This window comes from Salmo salar, chromosome ssa09 (genome assembly GCF_905237065.1).
Source record: "Salmo salar chromosome ssa09, Ssal_v3.1, whole genome shotgun sequence".
NCBI classification, from domain to species: Eukaryota; Metazoa; Chordata; class Actinopteri; order Salmoniformes; family Salmonidae; genus Salmo; species Salmo salar.
The window spans coordinates 152,366,851-152,390,630 of record NC_059450.1 but is presented as its reverse complement, the minus strand read 5'-3'; the positions used below and the strand labels follow the sequence as shown (position 1 = coordinate 152,390,630).

At 45.6% G+C, this 23,780-nt stretch overlaps 2 protein-coding genes across 3 annotated transcripts in view; both read right to left on the bottom strand.

The window, feature by feature from the left end:
* plch1 (phospholipase C, eta 1) overlaps window positions 1-9,952 on the bottom strand; it is a 154,776-nt gene extending 144,824 nt beyond the window's left edge. The window contains 1 exon segment of the mRNA XM_045724833.1: window positions 9,743-9,952. The gene's annotated coding sequence lies outside the window, so the exon portion shown is untranslated.
* Window positions 9,953-13,082: 3,130 nt separating this feature from the next.
* Window positions 13,083-23,171, bottom strand: c18h3orf33 (c18h3orf33 homolog (H. sapiens)). 2 transcript variants are annotated; one of them, XM_014215361.2, is made up of 5 exons: window positions 22,890-23,171; window positions 22,690-22,749; window positions 21,811-21,964; window positions 17,883-18,046; window positions 13,083-16,800 (listed from the first exon to the last, which is right to left on the bottom strand). In XM_014215361.2, the coding sequence occupies exons 1-5, from the start codon at window positions 22,986-22,988 to the stop codon at window positions 16,546-16,548; spliced, it is 732 nt and encodes a 243-aa protein (XP_014070836.1). In that variant the 5' UTR covers window positions 22,989-23,171; the 3' UTR covers window positions 13,083-16,545. The 2 variants fall into 2 exon arrangements, with proteins under 2 accessions (XP_014070836.1, XP_045580788.1); XM_045724832.1 differs by lacking the exons at window positions 21,811-21,964; window positions 22,690-22,749; window positions 22,890-23,171 and adding an exon at window positions 21,323-21,721.
* Window positions 23,172-23,780: the final 609 nt, after the last annotated feature.

Sequence of the window (23,780 nt, the reverse complement as noted above, 5' to 3'; positions counted from 1 at the left end):
ACACACACACACTCACACACCCCATTCCTACCACACACACACACACACTCACACACCCCATTCCTACTACACACACACTCACACACACCATTCCTACTACACACACACTCACACACCCCATTCCTACTACACACACACTCACACACCCCATTCCTACTACACCCACACTCACACACCCCATTCCTACTACACACACACTCACACACCCCATTCCTACTACACACACCCCACACACCCCATTCCTACTACACACACCTCACACACCCCAGTCCTACTACACACACCTCACACACCCCATTCCTACTACACACACACTCACACACCCCATTCCTACTACACACACACTCACACACCCCATTCCTACTACACACACACTCACACACCCCATTATTTATTAGACTACTACACTACTATAACAGGCAAGGAGACACTATTTATTAGGTTACTACACTACTATAACAGGCAAGGAGACACTATTTATTAGGTTACTACACTACTATAACAGGCAAGGATACACTATTTATCACACACAAACACACAAGATATCCCTCTAGTGGTGTGGGGGCTGTGCTTTGGCAAAGTGGGTGGGGTTATATCCTGCCTGTTTGGCCCTGTCCGGGGTATCGTCGGACGGGGCCACAGGGTCTCCCGACCCTTCCTGTCTCAGCCTCCAGTATTCATACTGCAGTAGTTTATGTGTCGGGGGGCTAGGGTCAGTCTGTTATATCTGGAGTATTTCTCTTGTCTTATCCGGTGTCCTGTGTGAATTTAAGTATGTTCTCTCTAATTCTTTCTCTCTCTCGGAGGACCTGAGCCCTAGGACCCTGCCTCAGGACTACCAGGCCTGATGACTCCTTGCTGTCCCCAGTCCACCTGGCCGTGCTGCTGCTCCAGTTTCAACTGTTCTGCCTGCGGCTATGGAACGCTGACCTGTTCACCGGACGTGCATCCTGTCCCAGACCTGCTGTTTTCAACTCTCTAGAGACAGCAGGAGCGGTAGAGATACTCTGGATGATTGGCTATGAAAAGCCAACGGACATTTACTCCTGAGGTGCTGACCTGTTGCACCCTCGACATCCACTGTGATTATTATTATCTGACCCTGCTGGTCATCTATGAACATTTGAACATCTTGGCCATGTTCTGTTATAATCTCCACCCGGCACAGCCAGAAGACGACTGGCCACCCCCTCATACCCTGGTTCCTCTCTAGGTTTCTTCCTAGATTCTGGCCTTTCTAGGGAGTTTTTCCTAGCCACCGTGCTTCTACACCTGCATTGCTTGCTGTTTGGGGTTTTAGGCTGGGTTTCTGTACAGCACTTTGAGATATCAGCTGATGTAAGAAGGGCTTTATAAATAAATTTGCACGCACACACCCTCACTTATCCTCAATCGAGCATAGGGCAATTCTCAGGCTAAGAGTTGAAGTAATTCAGACACATGTATCATTTGGAGTTTGAAGATGGAGGTCAAGTCACCTATTATTTACAGCCAGCCCAGAGAGAAGTCAGTCTTCTCTAAAGACCTGCAGGGCCGCTGCAAACAGGACAGAGCAGAACAGAGTTTCATCATGGCTGGCCCGGCCAGTATCCTCACCCTGCCTCTTCTCTGCAACACTCCCCAGACCCTCCTCTAGCCCTCCTGACCTAATGCTCTCCATGTTCCTCCTATCAGCTGAAGTACCACTGAGTAAGCCTGGCTTAGTCTGAACCTCTGGGTTTGCTATCCATTCCTGTTATCAGTTACCAGGTGGTTTAGGACTGGGAACCTCTCCAGCAGTGGAGGCTGGTGGGAGGAGCTATAGGAGAGCAGGCTCATTGTAATGGCTGGAATGAGTGTGTCCTGGGTGGCGCAGCAGTCAAAAGCAAAGCACTGCAGTGTTGACGTGCCCCTACAGCCGGTGTGATAAGAAGTAGTCGGCCGGGTGGGTCATGTTTCCGAGGACGGCCAGGAGGGTCATATTTTGGGGGGACGCATGATTCGACCTTCGCCCTCTCCCGAGCCCATTGAGGAGTTGCAGAGGTGAGCCAAGGGACCTAATTCGGGGAGAAAACGGGGTCAAAAAAATAAGCTTGTGGCGAGTACTGGGACAGGAGACCGCTTGGGAATACCAACTGTCGAGAGCTCATCGTTTTAAAAAAATAAAAAAATAATGTGTGTTTGAAACCACATTAATTCCATTCCAGGCATTACAATGAGCCCGTCCACCTATAGCTCCCCCCACCAGCCTCCACTGCTCTCCTGTTATCAGATACCAGGTGGTTTAGTTGGGGGGGGACTCCCGAGTGGCGCAGTGGTCTATTGCAATACCTGGTTTGAATCCAGGCTGCATCACATTTGGCCATGATTGGAAGTCCCATAGGGCGGCGCACAATTGGCCCAGTGTCGTCTGGGTTTTGCCGGGGTAGGCCGTCATTGTAAATAAGAATTTGTTCTTAACTGACTTGCCTAGTTAAATAAAGGTTAAAAAAAATGAAATGACTTGTTAAGGGGAAGTGCCTTGAACTTTATCCTTTAACCACACCTGTTACACTTCTCAAGCACTGATCCTTCTCCCTCCAACTGAGACATCTTCCCTGACTGTTTCTACCAGGAAGTGATGCAGAGCATTGAGGTAGTCAACAGTGAGAGGGCGGAGACAGGGAAGACAGTAGAGAGAGAGAGAGAGAGAGAGAGAGAGAGAGAGAGAGAGAGTAAATGCGTCAGCATGCTTTTGCCAAACTCAGCTAGGCGAACCAAACAAGTGTGCTCGGCATACTCCCTTAAAAGACCTTTGCTTGAAAAACAAGAAAAAAGTGGCAATAGTACTGTTTGTCCATTTTGAGACGCTGTAGCCAGTATCTTCCTCAAAATAGTCTGAATTCATCTAAAATAACTAAGAAATCTGTTATACATTTTGCTGTTTTTGCAGAGGAGATCTTAGTCACGCAATTTTTCATCTAACTAAGATGTTTGGTGCAGTATTTCTCAATGAAAATGAGTCATCTCTCGTTGAATGACAACAAAGACGTTATTGAAGAATCCCTACTGTTGACCAATCAAAGATGAAGGACCACAGACTTTGGCTTGATTAGTTTCATCCTTATTCCATCTGAAAGTTGTCTCTGTAGTCCAGCAACACACACAACTTTTAAACAAAATACAACCAGAGCAAAAACAGTCATAGACTGTCTGAATTCAGCTGTCTCAACAGTTCCATCATTGAACATTGATCTTTATCTCTGTGCTAGTATTTTTTTTAAACATCCCAAATAAGGTCAGAGAGATGAAAAGAGTGCCTTGTATGAGATGACTTGGCAGTCTTTAGAAAGAGAGAGTGGGCACTAGGCAGAGACACAGAGAACACACACACAAAAAATTAGGGGTTCAACAAGGGTTCTTCTAAGATCCTGAAAGTACTCTGAAGAACCTTAGGGTTCTTGGCACTGAAAATGGCCCCCAAAAGGTCATTCCAAGAACCCCATAGGAGTTGGGGTTCATCGAGGAACCTCCTTAGTTGGTGGGGGTTCTTGCAGGAACCGAACTGCCCAACTGAAACATTTGGATTTGGATTTGAAAGGACAGCAGGTGCAGCCACTTAACTGAAAAAAAATGTAAAAGATCTCCTCAGTTTGAGGTTTTTCCCTTGTTATGATATATATTGACATTGTTTTATAATGATACCCTCTATCTTTTAATATTTGTTGGATTCACAGACTTCACCCTACCTTCACCTCTGATGAATAAAACAGGAAACCTGTTCTATCACCATGTACTGCTAAATCATTCTGGTTATGGATACGGAGCACATCAACACATTAACATTAACACACCAGAGGATACGGAGCACATCAACACATTAACATCAACACACCAGAGGATACGGAGCACATCAACACATTAACATTAACACACCAGAGGATACGGAGCACATCAACACATTAACATTAACGGGACAGAGGATACGGAGCACATCAACACATTAACATTAACACACCAGAAGATACGGAGCACATCAACACATTAACATAAACAGGACAGAGGATACGGAGCACATCAACACATTAACATTAACAGGACAGAGGATACGGAGCACATCAATACATTAACATTAACACACCAGAGGATACGGAGCACATCAACACATTAACATTAACAGGACAGAGGATACGGAGCACATCAACACATTAACATTAACAGGACAGAGGATACGGAGCACATCAACACATTAACATCAACACACCAGAGGATACGGAGCACATCAACACATTAACATTAACAGGACAGAGGATACGGAGCACATCAACACATTAACAGGACAGAGGATACGGAGCACATCAACACATTAACATTAACAGGACAGAGGATACGGAGCACATCAACACATTAACATTAACAGGACAGAGGATACGGAGCACATCAACACATTAACATTAACACACCAGAGGATACGGAGCACATCAACACATTAACATTAACAGGACAGAGGATACGGAGCACATCAACACATTAACATTAACACACCAGAGGATACGGAGCACATCAACACATTAACATCAACAGGACAGAGGATACGGAGCACATCAACACATTAACATTAACACACCAGAGGATACGGAGCACATCAACACATTAACATTAACACACCAGAGGATACGGAGCACATCAACACATTAACATTAACAGGACAGAGGATACGGAGCACATCAACACATTAACATTAACAGGACAGAGGATACGGAGCACATCAACACATTAACATCAACACACCAGAGGATACGGAGCACATCAACACATTAACATTAACAGGACAGAGGATACGGAGCACATCAACACATTAACAGGACAGAGGATACGGAGCACATCAACACATTAACATTAACAGGACAGAGGATACGGAGCACATCAACACATTAACATCAACACACCAGAGGATACGGAGCACATCAACACATTAACATTAACACACCAGAGGATACGGAGCACATCAACACATTAACATTAACACACCAGAGGATACGGAGCACATCAACACATTAACATTAACACACCAGAGGATACGGAGCACATCAACACATTAACATTAACACACCAGAGGTTACGGAGCACATCAACACATTAACATCAACACACCAGAGGATACGAAGCACATCAACACATTAACAGGACAGAGGATACGGAGCACATCAACACATTAACATTAACACACCAGAGGATACGGAGCACATCAACACATTAACATTAACACACCAGAGGATACAGAGCACATCAACACATTAACAGGACAGAGGATACGGAGCACATCAACACATTAACATTAACAGGACAGAGGATACGAAGCACATCAACACATTAACATCAACACACCAGAGGATACGGAGCACATCAACACATTAACATTAACAGGACAGAGGATACGGAGCACATCAACACATTAACATTAACAGGACAGAGGATACGGAGCACATCAACACATTAACATTAACACACCAGAGGATACGAAGCACATCAACACATTAACATTAACAGGACAGAGGATACGGAGCACATCAACACATTAACATCAACACACCAGAGGATACGGAGCACATCAACACATTAACATTAACACACCAGAGGATACGGAGCACATCAACACATTAACATTAACAGGACAGAGGATACGGAGCACATCAACACATTAACACACCAGAGGATACGGAGCACATCAACACATTAACATTAACACACCAGAGGTTACGGAGCACATCAACACATTAACATCAACACACCAGAGGATACGAAGCACATCAACACATTAACAGGACAGAGGATACGGAGCACATCAACACATTAACATTAACACAGCAGAGGATACGGAGCACATCAACACCTTAACATTAACACACCAGAGGATACGGAGCACATCAACACATTAACAGGACAGAGGATACGGAGCACATCAACACATTAACATTAACAGGACAGAGGATACGAAGCACATCAACACATTAACATCAACACACCAGAGGATACGGAGCACATCAACACATTAACATTAACAGGACAGAGGATACGGAGCACATCAACACATTAACATTAACAGGACAGAGGATACGGAGCACATCAACACATTAACATTAACACACCAGAGGATACGAAGCACATCAACACATTAACATTAACAGGACAGAGGATACGGAGCACATCAACACATTAACATTAACACACCAGAGGATACGGAGCACATCAACACATTAACATTAACAGGACAGAGGATACGGAGCACATCAACACATTAACATTAACAGGACAGAGGATACGGAGCACATCAACACATTAACATTAACACACCAGAGGATACGGAGCACATCAACACATTAACATTAACACACCAGAGGATACGAAGCACATCAACACATTAACATTAACAGGACAGAGGATACGGAGCACATCAACACATTAACATTAACACACCAGAGGATACGGAGCACATCAACACATTAACAGGACAGAGGATACGGAGCACATCAACACATTAACATTAACAGGACAGAGGATACGGAGCACATCAACACATTAACATTAACAGGACAGAGGATACGGAGCACATCAACACATTAACATCAACACACCAGGGGATACGGAGCACATCAACACATTAACATCAACACGACAGAGGATACGGAGCACATCAACACATTAACATCAACACACCAGAGGATACGAAGCACATCAACACATTAACATTAACAGGACAGAGGATACGGAGCACATCAACACATTAACATCAACACACCAGGGGATATATCCACTGGACTTGGGGTTCTGCTGGGAGTTTACCTCATATTGAGATTTTTTTAATCTTCTTTGCCACTAAAATCATAATAAACACTGAGAACTAAAATAGTGTGTTAGTGTGTTATTGTTGTTATGCGTATTAATATTATTATTATTAATAATAATAATAACAGGGTAGTTAAAAAATGAACCCCAAAAGGTTGTTTGAGGATCCATCCTTTTAAATGGTTCTTTAAAGAACTTATAGGGGTTCCCCCACAGTTTCAATTTGAAGAACCCTTAAAGGATACTACAGGAACCTTCTTTTTAGAGTGTATACCCACCTCATACTCCTGTCCTCTCTCACACGTTCTGTCTCTCTTTCTAAATCTCCATTTCTCACACATACAACCATTATTATGTGTCTTGACTGACACACACTACAGAAGTGGACCCACAAAGAGATCGGTTCACTTCAACCCAATATCTGCCTCCTCCAATCCTCTACTCCTCTAGTCCTCTGAGAGAAATAGTTAAATTATTCATTAGGACTCACTGTGCTAACAAAGAGGATAGTTTCCACTCCAACTGAACCACCCAGACACACTGTCCATCATCCTGTCACAACAAGTGTCCAATAGATGTTAGGGAAAATCTTTTTTATTTTTACCTTTATTTAAACTAGGCAAGTCAGTTAAGAACAAATTGTTATTTACAATGACGGAACAGTGGGTTAACTACCTTGTTCAGGGGCAGAATGACAGATGTTATACCTTGCCAGCTCGGGGATTCGGTCTTGCAACCTTTCGGTTACTAGTCCAACTCTCTAACCACTAGGCTACCTGCCACCCCATTCAACAACGTCTACCTCAATGTCCTAGGAAAACAACACACCCATCACAAAGACCTCCTATAACAAACACAGGTGTTGTCAACATAGTATAGGGCATTATCATCACTGTGTCAGAGGAGGAACCATGCATGAACAGGACAAGTTGACTGAACCATACCCGGACTGGCACCCATGTCTTGGACACCTGATCCCTGTAGTGGAGCTGCCGTGCCTGGTAGAGGAGGGATACGGGTGGGGAGGCTGGGGTACTGAGCGATCTGATCCCTGGATGTGGTGCCTGGTAGAGGAGGGATACGGGTGGGGAGGCTGGGGTACTGAGCGATCTGATCCCTGGATGTGGTGCCTGGTAGAGGAGGGATACGGGTGGGGAGGCTGGGGTACTGAGCGATCTGATCCCTGGATGTGGTGCCTGGTAGAGGAGGGATACGCGTGGGGAGGCTGGGGTACTGAGCGATCTGATCCCTGGATGTGGTGCCTGGTAGAGGAGGGATACGCGTAGGGAGGCTGGGGTACTGAGCGATCTGATCCCTGGATGTGGTGCCTGGTAGAGGAGGGATACGGGTAGGGAGGCTGGGGTAATGAGCGATCTGATCCCTGGATGTGGTGCCTGGTAGAGGAGGGATACGGGTGGGGAGGCTGGGGTACTGAGCGATCTGATCCCTGGATGTGGTGCCTGGTAGAGGAGGGATACGCGTGGGGAGGCTGGGGTACTGAGCGATCTGATCCCTGGATGTGGTGCCTGGTAGAGGAGGGATACACGTGGGGAGGCTGGGGTACTGAGCGATCTGATCCCTGGATGTGGTGCCTGGTAGAGGAGGGATACGGGTGGGAGGCTGGGGTACTGAGCGATCTGATCCCTGGATGTGGTGCCTGGTAGAGGAGGGATACGGGTGGGGAGGCTGGGGTACTGAGCGATCTGATCCCTGGATGTGGTGCCTGGTAGAGGAGGCATACGGGTGGGAGGCTGGGGTACTGAGCGATCTGATCCCTGGATGTGGTGCCTGGTAGAGGAGGGATACGGGTGGGAGGCTGGGGTACTGAGCGATCTGATCCTGTTATTTTAAATGGGCATATTTATTTATCTTTATGACTCCTCGTGCGACTCAGGGGACCAACCGCGTCATTTTATGTGATTAATAACTACAAAGGCTCCAACTTTATGGCTCTTTTTTTTAAACTCAGAAACAAATAAGTAACTGACTCTAGAACCACCAGAGGCGGGCGAACACGCCTGTATCGGTTTACATCCGAGCTATACCTACCGGTAGGCCCGAACAAAGACGTGCCTTGTGGTGATTGCGGTTAACCCGCACAATGCGGTTGAGGGGGTTGAGTGAGAGGGTGAGAGGGTGCACCTTTAGGGCTTTGTCCGTGGGATGTCATTTATCAAATGCCCCTCTGTACCTCACCCACACTCTCTCTCCGAAAATCCCCAAGGATTCAGAGAAGGGTTACCCTGTGTCTTTCTTTAGGGGAGCCTTTGTTATCCACCATCAATGCGATTCTGGAGCAAATCGGTGTCGCAAAAGGAAAATTAAGCGGAAATCCCAAATTATTGTCAAATGCATAAAACACTCACAACTTTGGTTTGAATCAATCTTGCGAATGAATTCATGATTTTCATGTCACGTGAAACACACTTTCAATGCTCACTTAATAAACAACCTAATATGTGTATTTATAAATAAATATATAATAACATTTGCCTAATCAAAAACTTAAAGCTTTAGTTTGAATAAATAGCCTTATGCAATGTCTCTTATAAGCGACAAAACTATAAAACCTCTGTAGGCATGTAAGAAAAACGTTGACAAAACATTGGGCAGTTAGCCCATTCAAAACATAGACTGACATCGTTTTATGCGGTAGCCACCGTAGCTTAACTCAGAGATAAGGGCAGGTGCATTGGTCAGCAAGTTCCTTGGCTCCTCCGGCTGCAGCCTTCTTGCCCGAGCTCATCTCGTGAAAACAATACTGCAACTGTATCATTGTCAACGGCAACATGCTCACTTTACTCAGAAACCGACGCTGTGCCAAGCGAGAAAAAAATGAACTATGTTGACCATCGAAGAGCACACAAGAACACTTGTAACATATACCTCATCGATTTTTCCATCAAATGCTAGTCCAACAAAGAAAATAAATACTTACGTTAGTCCGTTCTTTCCAGGGTCAACTTCTAATAAAATGTCAACATCTATTCACCTGAATAATATTCCTTCGGGTTATTCCTTCAGGTTTTCCATGTCATGAAGTATACTAACAAATCAATACTATCATTTTCCCGTTTAGAAGTGAAGGGAGAATGCCTAACTGTCCGGACCGAGACTCTACCGTGTTCCCGTTGAAGTGACCGGGCAACGTGTTAAAACCCGGAACAGGATTCTTGGAACGGGTTCCTGAAAAGTCTCTCTCTTGCCCTTAGGTTGCAGATGGGGGTGATTGAATAGTATAATTCGCACTAAATCCCAGTCCTACCTCCCTAGTTATCTGTCACTCACTAACAAGTAAAACATTTATATCAATTAATTCACTTCCAAAAAAAAAGTTATATCATTTTTATCTTGAGTTTCAATTTCACAGTTCCATTACATAGTTATTATCTAGTGCAGTGTGTTATTATCTAGTGCAGTGTGTTATTATCTAGTGCAGTGTGTTATTATCTAGTGCAGTGTGTTATTATCTAGTGCAGTGTGTTATTATCTAGGGCAGTGTGTTATTATCTAGTGCAGTGTGTTATTATCTAGTGAAGTGTGTTATTATCTAGTGCAGTGTGTTATTATCTAGGGCAGTGTGTTATTATCTAGTGCAGTGTGTTATTATCTAGTGAAGTGTGTTATTATCTAGTGCAGTGTGTTATTATCTAGTGCAGTGTGTTATTATCTAGTGCAGTGTGTTATTATCTAGTGCAGTGTGTTATTATCTAGTGCAGTGTGTTATTATCTAGGGCAGTGTGTTATTATCTAGTGCAGTGCGTTATTATCTAGTGCAGTGTGTTATTATCTAGTGCAGTGTGTTATTATCTAGTGCAGTGTGTTATTATCTAGTGCAGTGTGTTATTATCTAGTGCAGTGTGTTATTATCTAGTGCAGTGTGTTATTATCTAGTGCAGTGTGTTATTATCTAGTGCAGTGTGTTATTATCTAGTGCAGTGTGTTATTATCTAGTGCAGTGTGTTATTATCTAGTGAAGTGTGTTATTATCTAGTGCAGTGTGTTATTATCTAGTGAAGTGTGTTATTATCTAGTGCAGTGTGTTATTATCTAGGGCAGTGTGTTATTATCTAGTGCAGTGTGTTATTATCTAGTGCAGTGTGTTATTATCTAGTGCAGTGTGTTATTATCTAGGGCAGTGTGTTATTATCTAGTGCAGTGTGTTATTATCTAGTGCAGTGTGTTATTATCTAGTGCAGTGTGTTATTATCTAGGGCAGTGTGTTATTATCTAGTGCAGTGTGTTATTATCTAGTGCAGTGTGTTATTATCTAGTGCAGTGTGTTATTATCTAGTGCAGTGTGTTATTATCTAGTGCAGTGTGTTATTATCTAGTGCAGTGTGTTATTATCTAGTGCAGTGTGTTATTATCTAGTGCAGTGCGTTATTATCTAGTGCAGTGTGTTATTATCTAGTGCAGTGTGTTATTATCTAGTGCAGTGTGTTATTATCTAGTGCAGTGTGTTATTATCTAGTGCAGTGTGTTATTATCTAGTGCAGTGTGTTATTATCTAGTGAAGTGTGTTATTATCTAGTGCAGTGTGTTATTATCTAGTGCAGTGTGTTATTATCTAGTGCAGTGTGTTATTATCTAGTGCAGTGTGTTATTATCTAGTGCAGTGCGTTATTATCTAGTGCAGTGTGTTATTATCTAGTGCAGTGTGTTATTATCTAGTGAAGTGTGTTATTATCTAGTGCAGTGCGTTATTATCTAGTGCAGTGTGTTATTATCTAGTGCAGTGTGTTATTATCTAGTGAAGTGTATTATCTAGTGAAGTGTGTTATTATCTAGTGCAGTGCGTTATTATCTAGTGCAGTGTGTTATTATCTAGTGCAGTGGGAATCAGACAGGCTTGTAGTGATGGTTCTCTACAGTTAACATACACTAATGATTCTGGAATATTCTCTCCGTGGTTTCCTTCCCACAATCCCCCAGTGGCAGTTCAAAGTCTGCCAGCACAATTCATCAGTGCTCCATGCAACTTACAATTCAAACCAGCCAACCAGAGTCCACAAACAACCGCTAGTGACATTTACACAACAAAGGACACACAGGCCCCCCCCCTCACCCCTTCCTCCTCCTCCCCCCTGGTTACAAAATCCCCTTCTGCCCCTCTCCCCCTCTCTGCGACTCCCCCTCTACTCTCTAATTCCCTGGTGCCCTGTAAAATTGACAAACCCCTGCCTTTCACTGCCGAGCCCCCTACACACACGCACACACGCACGCACACACACACACACACACTCTTCACTGGAAAGGCATTTCACTGTACTTGTACTTGTGCACGTGGACATCACATCAAGCTTGCTGGGAAAACACATGGTTAACACTGTCACTGCAAGCCCATGAAGAGGGAAGGGTGGTACTTTCATATAGTGTCTTTCCCCATCAAAGATACTATCAAAAACATGGACACAGTAAATCAGAGTCAAGTGCATTTTAGCATAGTGAAGAAACTAGAATGCCTATTTGAAAAGCAGCCATACGTGTAAGACTCTCTCCTCTGTATCAGCCTGCTCCAGTGTCTGTCTCCAGCCTGTCTCCTCTCTGTGTATTAGCCTGCTCCATTGTCTGTCTCCAGACCCTCTCCTCTCTGTGTATTATACTGCTCCAGTGTCTGTCTCCAGACCCTCTCCTCTCCTCTGTATTATACTGCTCCAGTGTCTGTCTCCAGCCTGTCTCCTCTCTGTGTATTAGACTGCTCCAGTGCCGGCCTCTCATTAGGTGATAGAGCCTGGTCTATGGCCCTCTAGTCTCTACATTAAGTGAGTGAGTACTCTGTCTGAGTCATGTTAGCTCTAGAGACCCCTTTTATGAGCTATTCAACCCCCCTGCTCTCTCACACACACACACACACACACACACACACCCCCTCCTGTGGTTTGCAGGGGCCCAACTAAGGTTTCACCTCTCAGATTTGGTGTTACCATGGCAATGGTGATCTCAGAAGGGGGGGGGACCAGTAGACCCTCACAACTCTATTGCTGGGACAATCCAAAGCCCCCCCCCCATTTCCCCCTCTCTAACACACAAACACTTCTCTGGGGAAAGGGGAACAGAGGGATTTGGGGTTTAAAAGAGAAGTGAAAGCCAAGGGATTAGCATAAGGGCTTCAGACTAGCTGCGATAACGGTTAAACGTCCCCTATCCCAGGGAGACCTAGCTTACCATGGCTAAACTATAGGCCAACCGAATGAATGGAAACCAGTGGTCTGTAACTGTCAAGGAGCTGTTAATAAAATAAAGAGTCAAACAAGGAATGGGAGACAGACAACATATTAAAAGGTAATAGTTATTTTTTTATTTGTTTTTCAACTCTTTAAAATTACATGTGGAAACCTTTCAGTTATAAACACTTAGCAAATCTGTCTGTACCGCTTTTCTTCTTCTTCTTCTTCTGTCAAATAAAATATATTAGTATTTTGACCCTAAAAAAGAATGCCCATTTAACTATTATGTTCTTGAGATTAAATAAAAACAAGTTGTTTTATTTCTTTATCTAGATAAGACAGTGTGAGTTAAAGAAGCCTGTTTTTTCTCCTGCTAAAAACATCTGGACTTCTGAAACATCAAAACATGCCTCTTCAGACAGGTGAAAACAACCGACATTATTTAGACAGGAGAAAACAACACACTATTTAGACAGGAGAAAACAACCGACATTATTTAGACAGGTGAAAACAACCGACATTATTTAGACAGGTGAAAACAACCGATATTATTTAGACAGGTGAAAACAACATTAGACAGGAGAAAACAACATTATTTAGACAGGAGAAAACAAAATCAAATCAATTTATATAGCCCTTCGTACATCAGCTGATATCTCAAAGTGCTGTACAGAAACCCAGCCTAAAACCCCAAACAGCAAGCAATGCAGGTGTAGAAGCACAGTGCAGATGCAGGTGTAGAAACAACACACTATTTAGACAGGAGAAAACAACATATTATTTAGACAGGAGAAAACAACACACTATTTAGACAGGAGAAAACAACACACTATTTAGACAGGAGAAAACAACATTATTTCCTTATCCATTATCTCTAGTCCTCCATCTCTCTTTCCACCATGGCCCAGCTTAAGCCTTCTGAATATTCTGGTTTCTAGCTACAGCCCAGTTTAGTACAGGAAGACCTGGCTGCCAGTTCAAGCCCGTTACTCTAGCCCACGTTACTCTAGCCCACGCGTTACTCTAGCCTCCGCGTTACTCTAGTCCCCGCGTTACTCTAGTCCCCGCGCTACTCTAGCCCCCGCGTTACTCTAGCCTCCGCGTTACTCTAGCCCACGCGTTACTCTAGCCCCCGCGTTACTCTAGCCCACGTTACTCTAGCCCCCGCGTTACTCTAGCCCCCGCGTTACTCTAGCCCCCGCGTTACTCTAGCCCACGCGTTACTCTAGCCTCCGCGTTACTCTAGCCCCCGCGTTACTCTAGCCTCCGCGTTACTCTAGCCCCCGCGTTACTCTAGTCCCCGCGTTACTCTAGCCCACGCGTTACTCTAGCCCCCCGCGTTACTCTAGCCCCCGCGCTACTCTAGCCCCCGCGCTACTCTAGCCCCCGCGTTACTCTAGTCCCCGCGTTACTCTAGCCTCCGCTTACTCTAGCCCTTACTCTAGCCCACGTTACTCTAGCCCCCGCGTTACTCTAGCCTCCGCGTTACTCTAGCCCGTTTCTAGCCCACGTTACTCTAGCCCACGCGTTACTCTAGCCCCCGCGTTACTCTAGCCCCGCGTTACTCTAGCCCCCGCGTTACTCTAGCCCACGCGTTACTCTAGCCCCCGCGCTACTCTAGCCCCCGCGCTACTCTAGCCCCCGCGCTACTCTAGCCCCCGCGTTACTCTAGTCCCCGCGTTACTCTAGTCCCCACGTTACTCTAGCCCACACGTTACTCTAGCCCACACGTTACTCTAGCCCACACGTTACTCTAGCCCACACGTTACTCTAGTCCCCACGTTACTCTAGCCCACACGTTACTCTAGCCCACGTCACTCTAGCCCACGTCACTCTAGTCCACGTCACTCTAGTCCACGTCACTCTAGCCCACGTCACTCTAGCCCACGTTACTCTAGCCCACGTTACTCTAGTCCACGTCACTCTAGCCCACGTTACTCTAGCCCACGTTACTCTAGTCCACGTTACTCTAGTCCACGTTACTCTAGCCCACGTTACTCTAGTCCCCGCGTTACTCTAGCCCCCGCGTTACTCTAGCCCACGCGTTACTCTAGCCCCCGCGTTACTCTAGCCCCCGCGCTACTCTAGCCCCCGCGTTACTCTAGCCCCCGCGTTACTCTAGTCCCCGCGTTACTCTAGTCCCCACGTTACTCTAGCCCACACGTTACTCTAGCCCACACGTTACTCTAGCCCACACGTTACTCTAGTCCCCACGTTACTCTAGCCCACACGTTACTCTAGCCCACGTCACTCTAGCCCACGTCACTCTAGCCCACGTCACTCTAGCCCACGTCACTCTAGTCCACGTCACTCTAGCCCACGTTACTCTAGTCCACGTTACTCTAGCCCACGTTACTCTAGTCCCCACGTTACTCTAGTCCCCACGTTACTCTAGCCCACGTTACTCTAGCCCACGTTACTCTAGCCCACGTTACTCTAGCCCACATTAGAAGTTGTCTACCTCTTTAGCTGAACATGAACTGGATATGAGAACCATTAAATAGTCTTCAATATTTACATCAATCATCCAGTCCAGATGAAATGTAACAGCTGCATAAGGGAGTACCATAATCTACTCTTAATTTTAAAAAAAAATAATAATAATCCATCAAATACTGACTGTCCTATAACACATAAACAAATGTTTAATTAGAGACAGAGAATCAATAGAATCCAGATATTTTGGTGGGACTTCAGGTATTCAATTTGAATGTCAAATATTTAAAAATATATATTCTTTGAAATGATACGTCAATGTTGTTAAACCACTGACAGTCCTTATGTTTGGTTATTATATTGATTGAATAACTTAGAAAATAACAACTAATTTCTATATACATATGGGCATAATTTAAATACATTAGCATGAAATTACCCTCTATCCAACCAGCGCTTTCTGAGGTACCTCCCCAAAGAGAATTTGTAATCGCCCCCATCACAATCTCCCATCAAATTTCACAATGGCTTTTATATGCAGCATTACTCATTCATGATTGATCATCTAGAATATTAAAACACAATGCAGAAATGAATTAACCAATTCATATTTATTTCACAAATCGGGAAAATATATATATATATTTTTTAATGCGTTTGATATGTGGATTTCTGACAGCCAAGTTTCTTTACATTATCTAATCAAACATCAACATTTTCTGACCCACGAAGGGGAACACTAACTGTAAGTAGACTGGTTTCTATTCTGTCTTGTCATTGCCGTGTCAGTGCGTTTAATCTCCAATATATATATATATATACACACACACACACACACACACACACACATATAAACTTTGATAAGCACGTAGGTCAAAACATTTTTGTCCCATGTCTACGATTTAGTCCATACCCCCATTCTTTTGAGACATCGTTTCACACTTTTCCCCGATAGTAAAGTACAGGAGAAAAGATTGTTAAATAGATGATCCACTTCTCAAACACAGACACATAATGACCCAGCTGTATTCTGAGACGGGCCTGAGCCTTGCAACATTCATAAACTTACTTTCAAGCCCACTTGAAATCAGTCAGTCAACCAATCAATCAATCAACCAGTCAATCAACCAACCAATCACGTCCACTTGAAGATCGTCCTGATGAGCTTCACCAGTGAGTTGTCCCAAACAGCCTGTGAGGTCCTCTCCCATAGGCTATCCTCTTTCCACATGCCTCGCCCCTTCCGCTCGGCCTTGACCTCTGCCTTGAGCAGCCGTTGGTGGAGTCGCAGGTAAAGGTGGGACTGAGGGTGGAGTCCAGAGACTGGGACAGTGCGTGCCAGCCCCAACCTCAACACCTCCTCATTCAGACACAGACTCCTCAATGACCCCTGGGGGAGAGAGAACAGAGGGAGGTTTCATTGTCTTCAACATGCAGTTAATTAAAACAGTCATAAAGAGAGTAACATTGTCCTGAAGACAGACAGCAACTGACCCTGCTACCAGAGACCAGACAGCAACTGACCCTGCTACCAGAGACCAGACAGCAACTGACCCTGCTACCAGGGACCAGACAGCAACTGACCCTGCTACCAGGGACCAGACAGCAACTGACCCTGCTAACAGAGACCAGACAGCAACTGACCCTGCTAACAGAGACCAGACAGCAACTGACCCTGCTACCAGAGACCAGACAGCAACTGACCCTGCTACCAGACCAGACCCCCCTGCCAGAGACCAGACAGCAACTGACCCTGCTACCAGAGACCAGACAGCAACTGACCCTGCTACCAGAGACCAGACAGCAACTGACCCTGCTACCAGAGACCAGACAGCAACTGACCCTGCTACCAGAGACCAGACAGCAACTGACCCTGCTACCAGGGACCAAAGCACTGACTGCACCAGAGACCAGACAGCAACTGACCCTGCTACCAGAGACCAGACAGCAACTGACCCTGCTACCAGGGACCAGACAGCAACTGACCCTGCTACCAGAGACCAGACAGCAACTGACCCTGCTACCAGGGACCAGACAGCAACTGACCCTGCGTTTTCCAGAAATCCTGGTTGGAGAATGACGGATTTCCTGGTAATTCTGGGAAATCTCCAACCGGAACTTTGGGAAAACCAGGGAATTTATTGTAAGTTCCCAGAATTTTGTAACCCTGCTGACAGACACACAGACAGTAACTGACCCGGCTGACAGACACACAGACAGTAACTGACCCGGCTGACAGACACACAGACAGTAACTGACCCGGCTGACAGACACACAGACAGTAACTGACCCGGCTGACAGACTCACAGACAGTAACTGACCCGGCTGACAGACACACAGACAGTAACTGACCCGGCTGACAGACACACAGACAGTAACTGACCCGGCTGACAGACACACAGACAGTAACTGACCCGGCTGACAGACACAGACAGTAACTGACCCGGCTAACAGACACAGACAGTAACTGACCCGGCTAACAGACACCAGACAGTGCAGTGTCTCCTCCTCTCTGCTGACCAGTTTGAGCCACACCGTCTGGGCCGGGCTCAGGTGCTGCTTCAGCCACACCCTCCCCTCTGGGGTCAGATCCACCCCCGCCAGGCGCACAGCCAGTGGATACACACCACCACCACCTGAGGAGAGAAGACCTGCCCAGGTGAGACACACCACCACCACCTGAGGAGAGAAGACCTGCCCAGGTGAGACACCCACCACCACCACCTGAGGAGAGAAGACCTGCCCAGGTGAGACACACCACCACCACCTGAGGAGAGAAGACCTGCCCAGGTGAGACACACCACCACCACCTGAGGAGAGAAGACCTGCCCAGGTGAGACACACCACCACCACCACCTGAGGAGAGAAGACCTGCCCAGGTGAGACACACCACCACCACCACCTGAGGAGAGAAGACCTGCCCAGGTGAGACACACCACCACCACCACCTGAGGAGAGAAGACCTGTCCAGGTGAGACACACCACCACCACCTGAGGAGAGAAGACCTGCCCAGGTGAGACACACCACCACCACCCTGAGGAGAGAAGACCTGTCCAGGTGAGACACACCACCACCACCTGAGGAGAGAAGACCTGCCCAGGTGAGACACACCACCACCACCTGAGGAGAGAAGACCTGCCCAGGTGAGACACACCACCACCACCTGAGGAGAGAAGACCTGTCCAGGTGAGACACACCACCACCACCTGAGGAGAGAAGACCTGTCCAGGTGAGACACACCACCACCACCACCTGAGGAGAGAAGACCTGTCCAGGTGAGACACACCACCACCACCACCTGAGGAGAGAAGACCTGTCCAGGTGAGACACACACACCACCACCTGAGGAGAGCAGACCTGCCCAGGTGAGACACACCACCACCACCTGAGGAGAGCAGACCTGTCCAGGTGAGACACACCACCACGGTACACCATGAGGAGAGCAGACCTGCCCAGGTGGGACACACCACCACCACCTGAGGAGAGAAGACCTGCCCAGGTGAGACACACCACCACCACCTGAGGAGAGCAGACCTGTCCCAGGTGAGACACACCACCACCACCTGAGGAGAGAAGACCTGTCCAGGTGAGACACACATACGGTACACCTGAGGAGAGAAGACCTGTCCAGGTGAGACACACCACCACCACCTGAGAAGAGAAGACCTGCCCAGGTGAGACACACATACGGTACACCTGAGCTAAGGAGTTCCTAGCTATGGCTGTGGTCTATTGCATAGACCTGAAGGTGGAACAGTCAGGAGCCTGACAAACTGAAAGACAGACTGTTGTAAGATATAGTATCTGACATACACTATGCAAAGATGTACAACTACAGCAGTAGAGATACTGTATTACTACAGGCAAGGAAATACATGCCAAAAAAATAAAAATAACTGTGGCCAGAGGTCAAGCCTGTGTCGTAAAACAACAGGAGGTCAAAGAGATAAAGCTATAGAGAGAGACTACTAATCTCTTTAACTAAAGGAGAGCTTCGTCAGAAATTCTCCCTGGCCTCAGACAGAGCTGTAAGAGCACTATCTAATACCCTCTAACTCAGTTTGACTGCAGGGCAGAAGCATAACGTAATACTGCAGCTAGACCTCTTCTCTAACAGGCTTATTACTATGCTAACTCAGTCCGATGAAGGGAGCTGAACTAAGTCTTGTAAATGTGTTTGGTCCAGTGCCTCTGAATGCGGGCAGAAGGCATGACACTCACGTTTAGAAAAAAAACATTGGTCTGAATTAGATCAAGATGAAAAAGATGTTGACGTTTCAGTCACAATGACCTTTATCAGACATCAAGCCATGATCCAATACCTATCAAATCAAATTCATTGGATTAAAAGTGTTTACTTTGGTTTTAGGAAAATATATAAAAAACTGTCTCTACAGGAGAGACCAACTATTAGGTTGACTTCTATACTTCATCAAAGCCAACCTTCTCTTCCACTAAATCAAACAGCACAGTTAAAGAGACCAGCAGACGGTCTATGGCTGACACAGTTATGTTAAAGACCAGCAGACGGTCTATGGCTGACACAGTTATGTTAAAGACCAGCAGACGGTCTATGGCTGACACAGTTATGTTAAAGACCAGCAGACAGTCTATGGCTGACACAGTTATGTTAAAGACCAGCAGACGGTCTATGGCTGACACAGTTATGTTAAAGAGACCAGCAGACGGTCTATGGCTGACACAGTTATGTTAAAGAGACCAGCAGACGGTCTATGGCTGACACAGTTATGTTAAAGAGACCAGCAGACGGTCTATGGCTGACACAGTTATGTTAAAGACCAGCAGACGGTCTATGGCTGACACAGTTATGTTAAAGACCAGCAGACGGTCTATGGCTGACACAGTTATGTTAAAGACCAGCAGACGGTCTATGGCTGACACAGTTATGTTAAAGACCAGCAGACGGTCTATGGCTGACACAGTTATGTTAAAGACCAGCAGACGGTCTATGGCTGACACAGTTATGTTAAAGAACAGCAGACAGTCTATGGCTGACACAGTTATGTTAAAGACCAGCAGACGGTCTATGGCTGACACAGTTATGTTAAAGACCAGCAGACGGTCTATGGCTGACACAGTTATGTTAAAGAGACCAGCAGACGGTCTATGGCTGACACAGTTATGTTAAAGACCAGCAGACGGTCTATGGCTGACACAGTTATGTTAAAGACCAGCAGACGGTCTATGGCTGACACAGTTATGTTAAAGACCAGCAGACGGTCTATGGCTGACACAGTTATGTTAAAGAGACCAGCAGACGGTCTATGGCTGACACAGTTATGTTAAAGAGACCAGCAGACGGTCTATGGCTGACACAGTTATGTTAAAGAGACCAGCAGACGGTCTATGGCTGACACAGTTATGTTAAAGACCAGCAGACGGTCTATGGCTGACACAGTCGGGCTCCTGAGTGGCGCAGCGGTCTATCGCACTGCATCTCAGTGCAAGAGGCGTCACTACAGTCCCGAATAAAGGCTGTATTACATCCGGCAGTGATTGGGAGTCCCATAGGACGGCGCACAATTGGCCCAGCGTCGGCCGTCATTGTAAATAAGAATTTGTTCTTAACTGACTTGCCTAGTTAAATCAAAATAAATAAATGTAAATGACGTTAGAGACGGTTACATAAAAGAGGGCAGCAGACGGTCTATGGGTAACAGTTATGAAGCTCTAATAGGGATTAGTATAGATTTAAATGACAATTGGGGACAGCTGCGTGAATGATGTGACTAGACTTTTCAAAAGCTGGGAGGTGAATCCTAATCCTCATTATCATACTGTAATTGGCCTTTACCCTGTGGGCTCGGAGTGTGTTGCTAAAGTTGAAGGGCATGTGAACCCACCCATCCATTCTTACCATACCCTTTAGCCAGCAGGGGGCCTATCATACCTTTAGCCAGCAGGGGGCCTACCATACCTTTAGCCAGCAGGGGGCCTACCATACCTTTAGCCAGCAGGGGGCCTACCATACCTTTAGCCAGCAGGGGGCCTACCATACCTTTAGCCAGCAGGGGGTCTACCATACCTTTAGCCAGCAGGGGGTCTACCATACCTTTAGCCAGCAGGGGGTCTACCATACCTTTAGCCAGCAGGGGGCCTACCATACCTTTAGCCAGCAGGGGGTCTACCATACCTTTAGCCAGCAGGGGGCCTACCATACCTTTAGCCAGCAGGGGGCTTCTACCATACCTTTAGCCAGCAGGGGGCCTACCATACCTTTAGCCAGCAGGGGGCCTACCATACCTTTAGCCAGCAGGGGGCCTACCATACCTTTAGCCAGCAGGGGGTCTACCATACCTTTAGCCAGCAGGGGGTCTACCATACCTTTAGCCAGCAGGGGGCCTACCATACCTTTAGCCAGCAGGGGGTCTACCATACCTTTAGCCAGCAGGGGGGAGAGGACAGGGATGTAGATGGGGATGTGCTCCACCTCCAGGCCGATCTCTGTGATGGTCTGGACTCTCCCTCTGAGGCTCACATTCTTCTCTATGAACCTTGCTGGGATCTCAGAGGCGACTCCAAACCTAGTGATCTGACGAGGGTGGTGAGGCACACAAGACCTTGTTAGAAAAGCATTCACAACCGTTGGAAGTACAATGTGTTGTAATCAGTTACACTGTACCTTCCTATGAAGACACCATGATATATTGTTTCAGCAACACAAACCTGGAACCACTACTAGTATTCTATTAACTAAACACAACGACATATCATTCTATTAACTAAACAAAACGACATATCATTCTATTAACTAAAGAAAACGACATATCATTCTATTAACTAAACAAAACGACATATTTAACTAAACACAACAACAGATAAGGAAGACCTTTCTAAAGTCAAGGGATGGCGATTGATGATCTGGTTAAGAAGAAAAGTATATTAGGCTAACTAAACAACATCAACTAGGATAAACACATTAGGCAAACAGCTCAACTGCCACCCTCCATCCTAAATTGACCCTGACCGTATAACCTATGCAGAGCAGCCATATGGCATTTAAATTGAACAATGGTGGAATGACTCATCTCATCTCCTGTCTGGTTAAAACGCCACAATCTGTCGACGTCTTCGAGAGAATTCCCTTGACATAGGGCAGACAGAGAATAGGGCAGACAGAGAATTCCCTTGACATAGGGCAGAGAATTTCGCCCCAGTCGTCAACCGGAGTTTGTGGGAAACTCGACTCGCTATCTCCTCCTGGTGGAACATGCCTGCATCACAGCTCGATTTTTATGAATAGGCTAAACTACTTACCAATTTAATACTCCTTGATATTACTATTACCCCGGCAATTGCTAGTCCAGTACTGATGTTCTAGAAGAGAAAACAGCTAGATGTTAGCCAAAGATGTGTTAGCTAATGCTGGGCCTTTATTCCATTTTAACAACATCTGATCTGCGGTCTCATTTGAATGAACCGTCTAATCCCCTTCAATGCTTGCATTTGGTTCTTACCCGGATAATGGTTAAATTATCGTCAGCGAACTGAGAAATTACTGAAATTATGTTTTTAGAGGGCTTTTCTCCTTTCTCGTCTGTTCTGGACTCCGGCATGTTGTTGATATCTCTAAAAGACTACAAACGTCGCCCCGCCCACTAAGTAGTGTAGGTAGCGGGGACCAAAAAACCTACAGTACCGTCTGCTGTGGCGTTTTCATTAATGTTTCATTATCTAGTCCCATTGCTGCTAAATTGAACGTTATATGTCGTGTATAGAAAATATTATGCAATAGCATCAATTAGGTGTGAGATGTGTACAAAAATTCTTACGAAGTCACAAAGTACAGTATGTTATTGGAGTAATCCGACACAAAACCATTTGAAACCACTGTGTGCATATATAAGACATGTATTAAATATTTCCCATATTATATATCTTGGGAATGTTGGTACAAAAGTTCCTCAGAACATTTTACAGCATATGTACAAGTCCCATAGGGTACAGTCCAGAGTTGGGGTCCATTCCGTAGAAAATTCTGCCGATTTAGAAAGTAAAGCAAATTTCAATTCCAAATGTTCCTCATTGACCTATTGAAGAGAATGGATTGGAATTTTAGTGTACTTCCCAAACTGACTGGGAATTCAATGGAATTGACCCCAAACTCTGGTACAGTCACTCAGTAATGTCTGAGCTTTTCAACTTAAAAGGAGCCACGTGAACACTGGCCTCAGAGAGGGTAAAGGACAACTCCAACACCAAAGCAGGTTCTTTAAAACCAGCTTTTCTTCTGTGTTGGGTATCAAATATTTCTTTGCAGCAGCCTATCACAAATGATTTGCATTCCATGGGAAAGTCAGTAGCTGAACAATCTTTAAAAACCCTCTCCTGCAGTAATCTTGGAAAAT

Excerpts from the sequence above, each read along its gene's own strand:
- c18h3orf33 (XM_014215361.2), bottom strand. The coding sequence starts at position 22,988 with ATGCCGGAGTCCAGAACAGACGAGAAAGGAGAAAAGCCCTCTAAAAAC. Across the intron at positions 22,750-22,889 it reads ATAATTTAACCATTATCCGG|AACATCAGTACTGGACTAGC; the intron begins GTAAGAACCAAA and ends TTTCTCTTCTAG. Across the intron at positions 18,047-21,810 it reads CTCCCCCCTGCTGGCTAAAG|GTGGTGGTGGTGTGTATCCA; the intron begins GTATGGTAGACC and ends TTCTCTCCTCAG.